Source organism: Drosophila ficusphila, unplaced genomic scaffold (assembly GCF_018152265.1).
Source record: "Drosophila ficusphila isolate 14025-0441.05 unplaced genomic scaffold, ASM1815226v1 contig_197, whole genome shotgun sequence".
NCBI lineage: Eukaryota > Metazoa > Arthropoda > Insecta > Diptera > Drosophilidae > Drosophila > Drosophila ficusphila.
This window is the reverse complement of record NW_025064091.1, coordinates 1,261,359-1,278,587: the sequence shown is the minus strand read 5'-3', so window position 1 is coordinate 1,278,587 and position 17,229 is coordinate 1,261,359. Positions and strand designations below refer to the sequence as shown.

The following is a 17,229-nucleotide window of genomic DNA, read 5'->3' as shown; positions in this document are numbered from 1 at the left end:
AACATCTCCGACCTTCGGTACTTGAAGATCGTTATCGATGTCTCTGTTGCCAATGTACCATGCTGCACCAGACATTCTACGCAGGATTTTGGACTGCAATGTGCGTATTTTATTAAGGTTGGATCTTGCTGCTGTGCCGTAAATCTGAATGCCGTATCTCCAGATGGGTGCCAGTATAACTTTGTATATGCTGGCCTTATTTTTTGGGCGATAGCTTATTTCTGCTATTGAGGAGCCAAGCCATGCTACTCGCCTTTGCTCTAAGTCGCCTGACTACCTCCAATATGTGGCGCTGGAACGTCAGTCTTCTGTCCAGAGTGACGCCGAGGTACTTATGGGCGTCCTTTTGGCTTAGCAGCTCGCCGTGCAGGAATAAGCCCGGGCAGGTGTCCTTTTTTAGTGTGTATGTGACTGTTACACACTTGTCAGGGTTTATGGCAATGTTCCATCTACAGGCCCAGTTTCCGAATTTTTTCAGGTACATCTGAAGAAGAACAGTGGCGGTGTAGACGCATTGATTTCTGCTCAGTATTGCAGTGTCGTCGGCAAAGGTGGCGATTAGTAGGCTGTTGGGGTCCCCGGTTGAGGGCATGTCGTGCGTGAATAAACTGTATAGTGTTGGCCCCAACACGCTACCTTGGAGAACACCAGCGCTGATTCTCTTTGCCTGAGATGATCGGCCATCCTGTACGACTTTAAAGGAGCGCTCATCCAGGAAGCTTTTGATGATTAAGTAGAGCTGTGGGTTGAGTAGCGCTTTGAGCTTGTGCAGGAGTCCTGCATGCCAAACCCTGTCAAAAGCCTGCTGGATATCGAGAAAAGCTCCAACAACAAACTCTTTCCTGTGAAAACCATCAAGAGCGAAGTTAACAACTCGGTGCAGTTGCTCTGGCGTGCCGTGTCTTAGCCTGAAGCCAAACTGGTGCTTTGGGATTGCCTTTTTGACAGCCCTGCTATCGAGTATTCTCCTCAGTATGCACCTCTCCAATATTTTTCCGAACGCTGGCAGAAGGCTTATCGGGCGATATGAGTCCAGGTCGTCTGCTGGCTTTCCGCTCTTGTGCAGCATGATTATATTGGCCTTTTGGTCCTCACCTGGAGCCTTGTTGTTACAGAGTGCTTTAATCTCCTTTTCCACTTCAAAGTGGGTGATGGGGGCTACAGGGAGCGCCATTTGCAGGGGGGCTTCCAGAGACTCATTCACTCGCTGTACTCTGTTCGGGGATGCTGTCTTAAACGGCTGGAATCTCTCCTCTAAATTTTTGGCAAATGCTTCCGCTCTATCCTGAGGGGATCTTGCCCAAGAGCCATCAGGGTTTCGTACTGGAAATTTAGGCGCCACTTGCCTCTTGAATCTTCCTGTAAGTTTCCAGAGCGCAAAATTTGAGGATTCATCGGGGGTGACTCTTTCCAGGAAGGCATCTGTGGCTTCTCTCTTCAAGATGGTTAAAACCTTTCTTACCCTGTTGGAGATCCTTCTATACAGTCGGTCGATCGCTGGGTCGTTCGTTCTAATAAACTCACGTCTGAGACGTTTTTTTGAGCGTTAAGAGACCTACTGCTTCCGGGGAGAGTTGGAAGCTGCTCTCGCAGCTTGGTGGTGTTGATCTAGCTACGGTTGCAATTGGGGCAGCATTTTTAGCTTTTTTGTGTCGTGGCGACGGAATTTAGAAAAATAAGTATAATTACCGTACAGTACGTTTGTGAAAATATTATATTTCACTAGGCCGATCTGTCCCATCTTTCCCGAATAATTCATTTTAAATAACAGGTCGTCTGAAAGAAGTCGTCTGTTTTTAAACAAGCTTATCTGCAAAAAATAAACCTTTTATACTTAAATACAAATAAAATTATTTGAAAACATAATACATATATTTAAAACAAATCACTTTATACACAAATCAGCTGCATGAATTTAAAACAAGAAAGGCAGCTAGCTTCGGAAAGCCGAAGCTTATATACCCTTGCAATCATTAAATATGTCTAACAAAATAAAAAAGGCTAAACAGCATCGAATCTATGACGATTTTTCTATTAATTTTCCATATTGTTCATATGATAGCTATATGATATAGTCGACCGATTTTATTTCTCTATATTTCAAAAATCATGATTGTCTGATGAAAAACAACGAGGTAATAATTTTATTTCCTATATAGATTTTTCGATCTTTCCTATGGCAGCTATATGATATAGTACTCCGATTTTTATGAATTTTTTTTCTCGATTTAAGAGTATTTAACTTGATGCTCCAAAAATCATGCTCGTGTCATTGAAAACAACGACATTATAATTTTTTTCCATTATTTATATACATATATGTATGTATTTTGATCTCTCCTATGGGAGCTATGGGAGCTATGGGAGCTATATGATAGAGTTATCTGATTTTGATAAAATTTAATCCGAAATTCAGTAGCAGTTAGAAAATGCCATCTGGGAGGAATCAAATCGAAATTATCTATTCCTACACTACTGCCTGCTAAAAGGAGCAGGATTTCAAGTACACTAAAAACCAACTTCCCACTTTCCCGCTGGGATAGTCATCGAATATTTCTTTGTTGTTGAATTACAAACTAGAATTTTGAACTATTCCGTACAACGGCGCAACAAAATATCGGAGACATAAACCATTTTTGAGTTGAGGGTTTTATGCCACAATAAGTATATTGTAACCACATATACGGTATATTTTAAACGTATAGCGACGGTCACATTGCGGGTGCCCTCTGCAAAATTTTTTATTAAATTTATTAACAATATTTTACACCCAGAGGAAGCTGTTTTAAACGAAAAGGTTGGTTATATCGGGACATGTTGAGTATGGGGAATCGATTATGCAGCCTGCGAATCTCTCAGGAGCATAGTGCCAGCATAAAGTGCATTAATAACCGGCGACATATTTTTACGACCATATTCCAAACTTTTTCCCGAAGAAGCAGCTGAAAGGCTGACCTATAGATTCGATGTCATCTAATATTTTTCCTGTGTATCCAACGCGAAGTGGCCTGGGGTTAAGCAAAGGGTAATTCTACTGAAATGCATTTAAGATGCACTTCCCAGAGGTTTTTTTTTTTGACAATGGGTTATCATTTTTAGGCCACTGCTCTGACGTGTACATTAGTTTTACAGTTAGAGTAGGCAACGCAAGTTAGCGCAACAAAAACAAACAGCTGCCCGGCCGTGGGAAAATACAATACTAAGTCTAAACTAATATTTTCCAGGTAAAAACAAAGTCAGGCACCATGCGATTTGCCCTTGGCTTTGTGGCCATTATCTCGGCATTCTTTTTCCTGGTCGACGGAGTGGATCCCGGGAACTTCAAGACCTGTGAACAGAGCAGTTTCTGCCGGTGAGTTTTAATGGCTGGCGGACATCCCCCATCCCCCCTATTACTGGCGTATGTAAATATATATTTTCGTACTATTTTTATAAATTTTACTAGGAGTTTGCAACGAGTGAAGGAAACACGTCTGTCTGTTTCTATGAGAATTAGTCAGCCTGCACAACCTTGCCCAATACGCTTACGTATTGCAGGTACTATATACACGTACTTATGTCCGAATCGAAACAGGAAGCAAAATATAATGCCGTAATTCTTATAATACGGCAAGTATTTTGGTTGATAGGATTTTCTTATAACTCTTCAATTTTTAGTTTGGCTTCCTTAAAATCGGATGACATGTAGCTGTCATAGGAAGATCGAAAAATCTTTATAAAATGAATGTAACAAAATTATAATTTGTATCTTTTTTTTTATCATAAAAGCATAATTTTTTGGATATAGAGTTTCCTAACGACTTTTGAACTTCGAAGGATAGGCTTCCTTATAATATATCATATAACTGTCATAGGAAAAAACCGAAAAAAAAAATAGAAAAGTAGAAAGTGCATTCATCTAGCTCGACATTTATCAATTTGTTACGATAATGGATTTTAAAAAGTTATTTCAATAAACATCTGACCACTATATCACATAGATGATAACAATAATGGTAAATTTGACTTAACTAGAGAGGTACTATGCATAACACTTTATCGCTTACGTTTTAAAAAAGCGAACTAACAATAGAAAAAGACCTTGCTATTAGAGATTGGTGATGAGTCCAGTATTATATACTTTTGAGTTTTAATTGCAAGGCTATTCGGCAACCGAAGCTATGCAGCTGCTTTTTATAGCCAAAGTTCGGCATCCTGTCTTTATTTTATATCTTTTAAAATTGACTGCGTACTGTACATTAGTTCATAAAAGCCAACTCAGTTCTCTTTCCCTTAGTCCTCAATAAAGAGTAGATATGCATCAATAAGGTTTAATAAACAAAGAAAAAATGTTCTTTTTGAATTTACTAATAAGAAGTAATTTGAAATTAGGCGACATGGTCTTTAAACCCTTAAATAATGTTTGAAGTGATTTTAATATTAATCCCAACTCACAACACAATTTATTTTGTTTCAGACGTTCCCGGAAGGTTCAGAGTGCGGGCAGCAAGTACGCCTTGATCCCGGGCACCCTGAACACCTATGCCGACTCACTGACCGCCGATCTGGTGAACAAGGAGAATCACCACCAGTTCGCCTTTAAGCTGGAAGCACTGGAGGGCAGCACGTTCCGCCTGCAGATCGACGAGAAGCAGCCTCTCCGACCTCGATATCGCGTGGAACATGCCCTCAAGGGACAACCGCAGGCCGGACGCATTCGTGTCCAGCGAGAAACCGACGGGGAGATCGTCATCACATCGGATAAGAACAAGGCCGTGGTCCACGGCGACCCTTTCCGCATCGACTTCTACGAGAACGATGTCCTGGTGGTCTCTGTGAATGCCAAGAACTGGCTATACTTCGAGCACTTGCGTCAGAAGGCGCAGGAGCCGACTACGGAGGCCGCGGAGAACGAGAACCAGCAGGAGCAGGATGCCGCTGTGGAGACTCCCAAGGCAGCAGACGCCATCGATGATCCCGGGGCATGGGAGGAGAACTTCAAGTCGCACCATGACTCCAAGCCCTACGGTCCGGAAGCGGTTGCCCTCGACTTCTCTTTCCCCGCTGCCGAGGTCCTCTTTGGCATTCCGGAGCACGCTGACAGCTTTGTTTTGAAGTCGACCTCGGGCACGGATCCCTATCGCCTCTACAACCTGGATGTGTTCGAGTACATTGTGGACAGTAAGATGGCTCTTTATGGCTCGGTGCCGGTGATCTACGGTCATGGGTGAGTTGTTGGAGTAAACAATAACGGAAGACAAATAAGTCGTGTACTTGATTTTTACACAAGAATTTAAAGACCCATTGCTAAGACCATGAATCTTCATAGCTTAAAATCATAGTTTTGTAGTTTTTCGAGACAAAAGTTTTCGAGATACGAAATCAATTAAAAATACGTTCATGTTTGACATCTGTTGGACACTACTAGCTTGACGTTTAAGATGGTTCCCAGTTTTGGATGGAAGTTTACTGAGACACATCGGTGACCCCTCCTCTTTCATAGTGTTCCTTTTAGTTCTATATAAATAACCTGCGTTGAATCACTGTATCAATTTTTCGGTAAGGAGTTTGCTTCAAACATTTTCGACCTACGAAATCGATCGGCAATTATCAGACAATCGATATAAACATTTTATTCACAGCCGATGTTTATAAAGCCTTTCATTCCTAATCCGGAAATTTATGCTTGCATGTTGAAAATAACTTCTATAATATATTAATTTTTCAGTGACCCAAATGCGAGCTAGTATAAAGTAAAAGCGAAAAATTGAAAATGACTATCAATTTGGAAATTTTTGAATCTACAATTCTATGTAACTTTCACTTCTAAGTCTGTACTTTTGTTTTTAGTGATTAGTTTTGAAAAATGTTGGAAATGTTTTTGTAAAGCGACGACTGTTACTCTTCCTTTCAGACAACAGCGCACGGCTGGTGTTTATTGGCAGAATGCAGCAGAGACCTGGGTGGACATCCAAACTTCGGAGACCAATGTGGTCTCCTCGTTGGTGAACTTTGTGTCCGGCTCGCGGAAGACACCTCCGCCGGCGGCCCACTTTATGTCCGAGTCGGGCATCGTTGACGCCTTCATCCTCCTGGGTCCCAAGCCGATGGACACCTTTAAGCAGTACGCCGCTCTGACGGGAACCCACGAGCTGCCGCAGCTATTCGCACTGGCCTACCACCAGAGCCGCTGGAACTACAACGACGAGAGGGACGTGACCTCCGTGTCGGCGAAGTTCGACGAGTTCAACATTCCCATGGACACCATGTGGCTGGACATCGAGTACACCGACGGCAAGCGCTACTTCACCTGGGACAAGTTCAAGTTCCCGCAGCCGCTGACGATGATCAAGAACCTCACACAGCTGGGCCGCCATTTGGTGGTCATCATCGACCCGCACATCAAGCGGGACAACAGCTACTTCTTCCACCAGGAGTGCACGGAGCGCGGCTACTATGTGAAGACCCGCGAGGGCAACGACTACGAGGGCTGGTGCTGGCCAGGCGCGGCCAGCTATCCCGACTTCTTCAACCCCGTGGTCAGGGAGTACTACGCCAGCCAGTACGCCCTGGACAAGTTCCAGACGGTCACCGCCGACGTGATGGTGTGGAACGACATGAACGAGCCGTCCGTGTTTAACGGCCCCGAGATCACGGCGCCCAAGGACCTGGTGCACTTCGGCAACTGGGAGCACCGCGATGTGCACAACTTGTACGGCCACATGCACCTCATGGGCACCTTCGCTGGCTTGCATCAGCGCGACCCCAACCAGCGGCCCTTCATCCTTACACGCTCTCACTTTGCCGGTTCCCAGCGCTATGCTGCCATTTGGACGGGCGACAACCTGGCGGACTGGTCTCATCTGCAGCACTCGGTTAAGATGTGCCTCACTGAGGCGGTGGCCGGGTTCTCATTCTGTGGCGCCGATGTCGGGGGCTTCTTCGGAAATCCGGACACTGAGCTGCTGGAGCGCTGGTACCAAACGGGAGTGTTCCTGCCCTTCTTCCGGGCGCATGCCCACATCGACACGAAGCGCCGGGAGCCGTGGCTCTTCCCGGAACGCACTCGCCAGGTGATCAAGAACGCGGTGCTCAAGCGGTACTCCTATCTGCCCTTGTGGTACACCGCCTTCTACGAGCTGGAGCTGACCGGCGAGCCGGTGATCCGGCCTTTGCTCACCCACTATCCGCAGGACAAGGAGGCGTTCGGCATCGACAGCCAGCTGCTGGTGCAGGACCGCCTGCTCGTGAGGCCCGTCATGCAGCAGGGCGTCAGCAAGGTGGACGTCTACTTCCCGGCCATTGATGAGAAGAAGAACGGGGACTGGTGGTACGACGTGGACACCTACCAGCGCCAGGAACGGTCCGGCTATGTGTCGGTTCCCGTGGACGACAACAAGGTGAAGGGAGTTGCTTGATTCCCCTTCCTCCACGTTCTAGAACAATGTCTTACCATATTTATTCCTTACAGATCCCCGTGTGGCAGCGCGGCGGCAGTATTGTTCCGAAGAAGGAGCGCCAGCGTCGCGCCTCCACCCTGATGCTGCACGACCCGTACACACTGATCATTTGTCTGGACAGGCAGGGCAAGGCAGCCGGCTCCCTGTACCTGGACGACGAGAAGTCCTACGCCTATCGCCAGGGCCAGCGCATCCACGTGAACTACGAGTTCGCCAACGGCCAGCTGGTCAATCACTTTGTGGGCAAGCCCAAGTACAAGACCGACGCCTGGATCGAGCGGATCGTGGTCGCGGGCCTGGAGAAGGTGCCCAGCAGTGCCACCATCACAGTGAATGGCGTCAGCCAGCAGCTGGAGGTGCTCAATCACGACCAATTCGTCGTCGTGCGCAAGCCGGGCGTCAAGATGGACCTCGACTTTGCCATTAAACTCAATTATGTGTAGTTTTAGACGTCCCCGCCACGTATTAATGTTCTGATATACCCTTACAATATATACATACCTTAGAAATTGCTATTAAAATGCTATTAGCGCAGCTCCCGCAGCCAACTTCGATTCCAAGCTGAATGAACTTAGAGATTCCCCTAGCTGCCTCCTCCTCTCCTCCCCCAATTCCCGCAATTCAACATTCTAAGAGTGCAACTCGGGTTGAATTGGCTAATCACCTTTTCAGTAAATATACGATTTTTTTTAAATAAAAATATGCTCTTTCATTTGTGAAAACAATACGCAAGCTTTAAGAAGGTAAGCAGGAGTCGTTCCACAAACAAAACTATTTTAAGGGCATTTATTGTACAAGGTAAGGTTTTATTATATTGTGGCAGCGTGTTTGCCCACAATATTCTCCACCTGCACAGCTCTTGCAGGAGGTTTCCATCGGAACACGTGCTGCTCACGGAAATGTTGGTTCTGGTGTAACCTGAGGCAAGTTGGTGCCCACAACAGATGCCTCTGCACCCGTATAGTGATGCAGCGCACCGATCGGGACCATGTGGTGGCCAGTATCAGTGACAATGATGCTGCCTCTTCTTGTAAGCTGGTAGCCGGGTCGTGGCTCCAGCTTTTACTCCAACGGTGATTAGAAAAAATACCACACACGACTTGGAAGAGGTGCCTTTATTCTTCGGCTGTCAGCTCACAACTGATTAACACGATTAACATGCAGCGCCTTTTAAAAATGTTATGACATGAATTTGAATTTATACAAATTGATAGCTATAATAAGATTATATAATATTATACAGCTGTACAACCAAACATCGGGAAATCTATGAAATAACAAGAAAAGAAGCTATCTTCGGCAAGCCGAAGCTTATAAACCCTTGCAGCCATCAAATATGTCGAACAAAATCCATAAAGGCTAAACAACAACGAAGCTAGGACGATTTTTCTATTCATTTTCGATATTTTCGACTATAGATCATATGGGATTATAATTATAATACCCTTTTGCTCTGCAAGGGTATAATAATACATAATAATTAAAAACAAGAACGAAGCTAGCTTTGGCAAGCCAAAGTCATTATAAATCTACATATGTATTTTCTAGTTTTGCGAATTTTCCAATTTTTTTATTATGACATCTTAATAGAAACAACTTTTTAGGATAATTTTCGTTATAACTAAATTGCAAAAAGCATAAAACGCTTAACAACACAGTTAAGTGATGTACCCAAGGGGGGGCAGGGAGAGGCAGCTGCCCCCCTAGAGATTTTAAACTCCTTTTTTTATTTTTCTAATAAATGTTATAACTCATTTACAAGTTTTTAAGGCTACATTTCATTTTGAAAAAAATTAGGGATCCTTGGTAAAATTTGAACAATATAACCGTACTTTTGTAACGAACGAGAAAGGTATGAATTGTAGTAGGTAAAGTTAACTTGCGCCATCGGCTGGCGACGCCCTTGGATGTACCACCAGGTGTACAAGCGTAGATCCGCTGTTTTCCTGTTAAAAAAAAATCACAAAGCACAATAAAACACAATAAAACTCACGTAAACGTACATATGGAAATGGTGTGTTTAGTTACACCTACATAACTGTTCGGCATGTATTTTTTGCAATTGGGTGTCGTACTCATCCAAAAGATCCTGGAAATCATGGTCCTCAACTTGTCTGTCTATTTTCACGCTTCTTGTCACGTCAAAATGGCCTTCTCTGAACCACATCACACCACAACATCGAAGCTTTGTCGCTTTTCCTTTTAAGTTTCTGTATTTTTCACGATTTTTGAAAAAGTCGTTCGATTTTTGTGAAATTTAATTCGAAATTCGAGATAATGTATATTCCAAATATTATGCTTGTAGGTTAAAAAAATAGATGTTTTTCCGTAAATTCTATATAGATTTTTCGATCTCTCGTATGGGAAATATCCGATATCCGTCCCATTCGGGCTTATATACTACAATAACTACAAAATTTTTGGCAAAGTTGTAGCAAAATAGCTTCAAAACTGAAAAACTAGTTTACATACATAGAAACAGACAGACGGACAAACGGACATATGAACAGACGGACAGTCGCATTTCGATTCAGATCGCGATGCTAATCCAGAATATACATATGTATATGTATAGTTTATGGGGTCTCAGGTGTCTTCTTCACTAAGTTGCGAACTTCTGACTGTAATTGTAATACCCTCTGCAAGGATTTAAAAGTCAAATTTGCTCATCAAATAACATTTTTAGAACATTTTTCTTTTGTGTTGAACCCGAAGGCGACAGAGGGATGTGCGGTTGATTGCAATAAGTTTGTATCAGTTCTCTAGGAGTTGGGTTTAAACTACTCATTAAGCGGCACGCTAGTTTCGCCCGGCCCTTCTTATTTGTTTCTTTTCGTTCGGCTGTTGGCAACATTATCAAAGTTATTCCAATTAAAATGTGGCCCAAGTCGGAGGGCGAGAAAGTGGGCTGTGGCGTCGCCCACTCGCTGTCCTCTGACCCCCGACGGCTTCAGATGAATTTTCATAACATTTTTCATAACTTTTCGTTTCGGTTGAGCTTAAGAATGTTGTTAAAATATTTTTGCAGCTTGGCCCCGGCTCCCTTCCACTCGCACTTTCGCTCTGCGGTCATTTCGCCATATATAGTACACATACCTCTTCATACATACATACATACATACATACATACATACATATGTGTGTATTTAAACGGATGTGTGGCTACCCATTTGGTCATGTGAGCACTTGTATGGAAGTCAGCAAATTTTCCAGCAGCATAAGCATAATTATTTTTAATGCGCTGTGCAAGAATTTGAAAAGGGGTGAGCGAGCGAGCCCCAAAACAATAATAGCAACAAGCACATTCTTGGTATTTCCGGCATCCTTCTCTCCCCCCTCTCCCCCTAAAAAACCGAGCACATTACAGGGCAGAATTAGAAAATTAGCTGAGCTTTTGGGTTTCCCTCTGCCCCGATCGGGCTCCTGAGTCATACAAAGAGTACGAAGAATATAGCTCGAAGAATATACATAACTAACGGTTTCTTTATGGATAACCGTTTTGGCTTAATTGATAAATTTGTCGTCGAGTGAGATAGAGGTAAAAAACATATGTATGTATGTCGTAGAATAGTAACTTTGCCATCTCCGCCATGTACATACATACATATGTATCTCAGATTTCAAATAGGCTCACATTAAAATGCACAGATCACAAATCACAGTGCCCCGGTCTTTTTATAAATAATAGAATTGTTTCTTTGATAAAAAAATATACAACGATAAGTTTGTCTTTATATCATTTCTAAATAGTGGAGCAGATAATAAAATTTGACTATAACGAGCGCACAGGCAAACACTTTATAAGACGTTAAAACCTTTGATTATTTTTTTGGACTATTATAGCTTTAAGATACATATGTATGTACAGCTACTGCCATATGAACAATAGTCGAAAATATGGAAAATGAATAGAAAAATCGTCATAGCTTCGATGTTTATAGGGTATATAAGCTTTGGCTTGCTTAACTTTTTTTATAGGAACTAATATACATTTAGTTTAACAATAAAAAGCCTTTTTTTAAAGTCTTCACAGCAACCTAAAGGGAGTAGAAAAGGGCTTGGCAAGGATTTTTCGTTTGTTTTCGTGAAACGCGAATCAACTTTGAGAAACACTAAATTGCAGCAACACACCCACTGTGCAAGTTTAGACCATACCATTAGCTAAGACATCAACCACAATATGACCTGAGAACATCAAAGCATAGACTTAGATCATAAGTGACTAAGATCATGACTATCACTTTATATTTATTTTTCTATTGAGTGAACAGGAACAAAAAAAACGACAAATTTTTATCTACACAGAGACATTATGTGCACAATATGATCAATACAAAAATACGTGCACTTTAATTGATTTTGATATGTTTTTGGGAATTGGTAATCCTGCTCATTGAATTGTATTTTAAAAAAGAATTTTTAGTGTTGAATTTTGAGTACAGAATTCTTTTGTCTGAGCATTGTACTTGATTAACTCCTTGTGGACCATATACAATTTTATAGAATGAGGAATTTACGTGGCTGATGACCGTAACGATGGTAATTAATGCTTAATTGTATCCAGGGAGAAGATTTATCCAAAATTAACACTTTTTTCGAAAATTTCTCATTTCAGACTAACAATTATATAGTGAGGTATGGAAAGCAATTCTGCAATTCAAAAATTCTTTAATTATTAACAGTTTCATATGTTTAGGCGCCGACGCTAAAAACCTTTTTTACTGCATTCGATTTTTTTATTGCCGCTTTATTTCGGGCATAGGCATTTTATTTTTGTAGAATGCTTGTTTTTAATTGTTTTTGGCTGGAAGTTTATTTAGCACTGTTGTTGTTGGCATATTGCGGTGTTTGAAGCTGTCACGGACTAACCAATCTAATTTTTGTGTGTGCAACATTGAATGCAGCGTCAGCAATAGAACAAATGTCAGCGGCGATGTCTCGTCTCCCATTATTTCAGGGCGCTTCCTCCGTATTTCCGCCCGACCCCCAATGCCCCTCATCCGGTTCCCACTCGGTTGACAGCAGTATCCCCACCCGACCTATGATAGGATGGTACAGAGAGTGGTGCACAGAAAAAAAAGGCGATTAGTTCTGGACCCTTTATCCACTGGCAGCTAGTTTATTTCAAAACCTACAATTTAAGAAGCCTAGAATATTTTAAACATAAGAAAAAATTTACGATAGGTTAAAAAATAATAAACAAAACAGTAGTAAATAGTAAATAAATACACGGCGTTCCTCTTCTACAAAATGCACACAGCTTTCACACTTTTTAGATACAACCCAACTTTTACCTACCTCAAGAATTGTGGGTGTCACAGAAGTTCATTATATCCGACGAGTATATGAAATATATATAACATATATATGTCTAGATAAATAACATATATCAGGTTCGGAGATTTCGAGTTCTATAAGGGAATATTGCTTGATGTAATGGCTTTGGCTGAATAACAGGACGTGCTGCGATTGTGGCTTAGGAATTATGTGCGTCATGCTAAGGCGTGTGGCAACTTGTGCGATATTTGTAGCAACTAAAGAACACTAATAAAAAATTCAAAAACAACTCAGGGTGAAAGGAAATTCTAAATTTTTTTGTTGTTGAAAACCTCGCGCTGTCTTTATAGTGCGATTTCCCCGATTTCTCTACCGTTTTAGGCCCTTCAGTTTTGGCCACTGTGCAAGTTATTTGAATTTGGGCCAGTGTGGGCAGCTTGCGAAAGAGAGAGGGGGAGGGGAGGGGAGGGAGGGGGTGTGTTGGGGGGAAGGAGGGCCACTGGGAGACAGGGGGTGCAAGGGCCTGACGCACTGACTGAATGACTGACTGACTGACGACAAGTTAAGTGCGGATGCATACACGTAGTGAGGCAGGGCCCCTCCCCCTTTGGAGCCTGCGGCAATGGGGGTGGCAAGGGCGGGAGGAGGGGGTGCTAGTTTCGGGAGGACCTGCCGCAAAACACAGTAAAACGCGCGCATATTTATAACGAAATGCTCAATTTAAATTCCCATCAATCTTGGTCGAATGCCACACACACACAAACACACACTAACACTGGCACACAAACAGATGCGAACACGTTCGGGATTTGGATTTTGGGACTTCCCTTCTACTTGCACAATTTCCAAAAGCACAGCAAAAAATATACATTGCAAAAGAAAGCATTTGTAATATATGTAATGCCATTTCGAAACAAAATAAGGGTTAGAACATCCATACGTAAAGTACTTCCCAGGTATAAAGTACTTGCCAGGATTTCTCCAGAATAACATTTGATTAACCAAAGTGGAGCAGGCAATCGCTTTAGCGAGTGATTTTCTTTCAGTGCGCGCCACACTCAACTAAATTTAGATGCTCTCCCTTGAACCCGTGTACATATAGTAAGTCTGACTCGTCTTCGCTGCGTTTTAGACAGCAAAAAAAAAACACGCTGCCCAAAAGCAGAGAAAGAACAACTAGGACCAAAAACAAAAAAAAAAACATAAGCAAGAACAAGAACGAAAAACCAAAACGATACGCGGCAAAAGCTTATTGAGCGTTAAATTAAAAAATTCTTATGGAAAAAACAAAGGCGAAGAAAAAATAGCGCTACGTAGACTGCGATTTGCAATTGTTGGAGGGGTCGTATATGGGCATCATTAGTTGCGGAATTTCCCATATGCAGTCTCAATTTGGCAGAAGGAAATGAAGGAAAAACAACAGAAAAGCCTGCCTCGAGATTTTCCTCAAAAATAAGTTCAATACTTTTGTTAGATAGATTACAATTAATTAGAACGAACAAGTTTTAAGAGGTTACTTAATTGGTCTGCCTAGCAACTTTTGATAAAAGCTTTTCTAGATATTAACGTCCAAACAAACAGAAGGGCAAACTCGCCCCTAAGGCTGGTGGACAAAAAAATGGGCGTGGCACAAACATTTATCAAACTTGCGGTGCGTACGATTAAAAAGAACCTATAATTTAAATCCAAATATGTATTCTGGCTTTTTATATCCCGAGATCTCGATGTTCATACGAACGGACAGATAGACAGACTGGCATACATGATGATTCCGATTAAGAGGTTACCTTTCTACAAAGGGCAAACCGTTCCTTCTTCTGTCGGGTAATGTTTTATAATAATTTGGTTTTTTTAGGAGACAAGAAAGGTACTCATTCTTGCCTTAAGGCACTCTAAGTGAAGCCTGGTGCAAATCGGGCCAGAATGGTACCCTAAATTAATGTGAGCGACTTTGCTCCATATTAAGCAAAGCCAACAAATTGCTCTGCAGTTGGTGAGGTTAAGTGGGGCCGGGAAGAGGGCTCTCTTGGTCATCGCCGTGCGAGCTGCAATACAAATATTATACCATACATGATGGCCGGGCGGAGGAGCCGGACTTGGCAATTGAAATTGAAAATGAAATTGTGGCAAAAAGCGGAAAATAAAGGAAAGGCAAGCACTGGGCAAACACTCATCTCATTCCCCGCTTTTAGATCCTCATTCGGTGTCTTTGCCCCCTTTAACCGCCTTCTTGGACCGTCCTACCTCTTCTTCCGCCCTCCGCTCTTCACCTGTTTACCCCCTGTTAACCCCCTTTCAGCCCTTTTCCCCCCTTTCGAGGAGGAGAACTACCCGCCCCTTTCCGGGCAGGAGAACTCCCCGCCCCGTCCCTTCGGGTCCCCATTTCCCCCTCTTAAAGTACTCACGTCGCGCTTTTTCATTACGGGTCCACGCACACAAGTGCACCACTTGACCAGGGGCGTGGCAGAAAGGGGGCTGCGGGGTGGACCCGTCACTTTGATCTGTGATGCAGGTGCAAATAGACACAGTGCCAGAATAGGATAGCACACGGGACACATGGGACACGGGACAGGGGACAGGGGACAGGGGACATGGAGCCGGGGACCATCACGCAAATGCCACCGTCAGCAAGTCAAAGTTTATTGTTTCACTCTTTTTTGAAGCCCCCTCTTCCTTTCTAGTTTTGCGTTATTTTCCTCTTTTTACGCTTGTGTTGCATTTATTTTAATTGAAGCTCTCTCGCTTTATGTTGTTATTGCCGAGCACTAACTTGAATGAAATTTGCCCAAGTTAACTTCCAGTGGCTGGGCTGTGAGGGGGTTCAGCCGTAGATGAGGCCGTTCTGATTCAATCAGGAGCCATTAAAAAATAACGATACTGGTACTTCGCGTTAACTCAGAATCGTGCTATCAAATAATTCGAAACAGCGATTTTGATATCCATGCCGTAGGTAGCATTTTTGATATGCTTTTCAGGCATTGTTTATTGTGTAGATCATACAAAACTTTTTGATATTTTAAATTATTTTATCACTTTTATTTATGTAAAATTACCTGGATCAAATGCATCACATAAACTTTAGAAAGCTATCTCCAACCTCAGCAGTAGTCATTATAAAGCAGTACAATTTACAAAATATATCTTATGCAAAAACAAATTTTAAGAAACTTACTTTCCAAAGTAATTCACAAAAGCATAATCGAACTTTTAAATCGGTTAAACATTATTGAAAATATTGTAGACATATTTTGTTGTAGAATCTATTAGAAAATGACTTTCCTCTTGGTCTCTGCCTATCTGTGACACTCTTGCACCCTCGACATTCTGCTCTTACGGTGCAGTGGACCTGACCAGTGTTGCCAGGTGATGAGCGCCCGTATAAGCTAGATTTTCGAAAAAAATAAGCTAGAATAAGCTAAAAAATTAAAAAAAAATGCTAAAAAACAAGCTACACCCAAATGAGAGGAAATACGAAACATTATTATGTTTTTATATGGATGGCAACAATCATTGGGGGCTATATTTATGATAAGGTCTTTATTGATTATTTGCGTGCATTTCGTAGGCGCCAGATGAATTTGAGCGGTTGCACTACATTCTCTAAATTTAGTTGTGCACAACCGCGACAAATGGTCCACTGGCAATATCGCCGAGTGTTCGGCAATAAACAAACAAAGCGCTGCTCCTGATCCTGAGTCTTGCAACACTTAGCCGGAAAATTTATTTTTTGCGATTCTTGCTGAAGTTTGCTTTTTCGAAGCCGCATGCACATAACCATCGGCAAAAGAATAAACTCCGATATGTTCATGCCATAAAACATATTTTTCGTACAAAACATCCCGTGGATGTCGAAAATATATAAAAATCTAAAATATGCTAGATGAATTTTAAAACAAGCTATATTTCAAGCTATAAGCTAGATGGAAAATTTTCAAGCTTTTCTCGTTTCAAATATGCTAGAACTAGCTTATAATAAGCTAAACTGGCAACACTGGACCTGACACTCAACTGGCGAAGCTTCCACGACGCACGAGGGATCAGGGAATCAGGAAATCGGGGAAACAGGAGAACTGGGGATCGGGAACGGGAATGGGAACGGGAAAGGGAACGGGAATGGGAACGGGAACGGGAACGGGAACGGGTTTCCCTTTGGCTTTGAGCGCGGCGTGTTTATGCAGCATTTGGCTTTTGTTTAGCTTGCACTTCGATGGCCGGAGTCAAAGTCGGGCTCTGCAATAATATTTATTGATATCCGTTCGATCTTGGCGTTGTTTGATTAATTTCACAGCAGGGGGTGGAGAAGTGCTGAATTTCTGGCGGTGAGTTCAAAGAAGGGCATTTTATCAGTAGGAGTGATATTGAGAAGTGGATGAAAAAGCAGAGAACTGCTGTTAAAAAAAGACAACAAGTTCGGGGTCTGCCTTAAATGCTTATACGAGATATTAAATAATTAATGGGAGAAATTTAATTCGTAATTCAAGAGTACCAAGAAAACGTAATATTTAAATGCTAA

At 42.4% G+C, this 17,229-nt stretch overlaps 1 protein-coding gene across 1 annotated transcript; it reads left to right on the top strand.

Annotated features, from left to right (window-relative positions):
* The first annotated feature begins 2,697 nt into the window (after positions 1-2,697).
* LOC108092797 (neutral alpha-glucosidase AB) lies at positions 2,698-7,987 on the top strand. Its single transcript, XM_017192568.1, has 5 exons — positions 2,698-2,797; positions 3,225-3,352; positions 4,457-5,206; positions 5,894-7,379; positions 7,451-7,987. The coding sequence occupies exons 2-5, from the start codon at positions 3,246-3,248 to the stop codon at positions 7,880-7,882; spliced, it is 2,775 nt and encodes a 924-aa protein (XP_017048057.1). The 5' UTR covers positions 2,698-2,797; positions 3,225-3,245; the 3' UTR covers positions 7,883-7,987.
* The last annotated feature ends 9,242 nt before the right edge of the window (positions 7,988-17,229 follow it).

Excerpts from the sequence above, each read along its gene's own strand:
- LOC108092797 (XM_017192568.1), top strand. The coding sequence starts at position 3,246 with ATGCGATTTGCCCTTGGCTTTGTGGCCATTATCTCGGCATTCTTTTTC. Across the intron at positions 3,353-4,456 it reads GAACAGAGCAGTTTCTGCCG|ACGTTCCCGGAAGGTTCAGA; the intron begins GTGAGTTTTAAT and ends ATTTTGTTTCAG. Across the intron at positions 7,380-7,450 it reads TTCCCGTGGACGACAACAAG|ATCCCCGTGTGGCAGCGCGG; the intron begins GTGAAGGGAGTT and ends TATTCCTTACAG.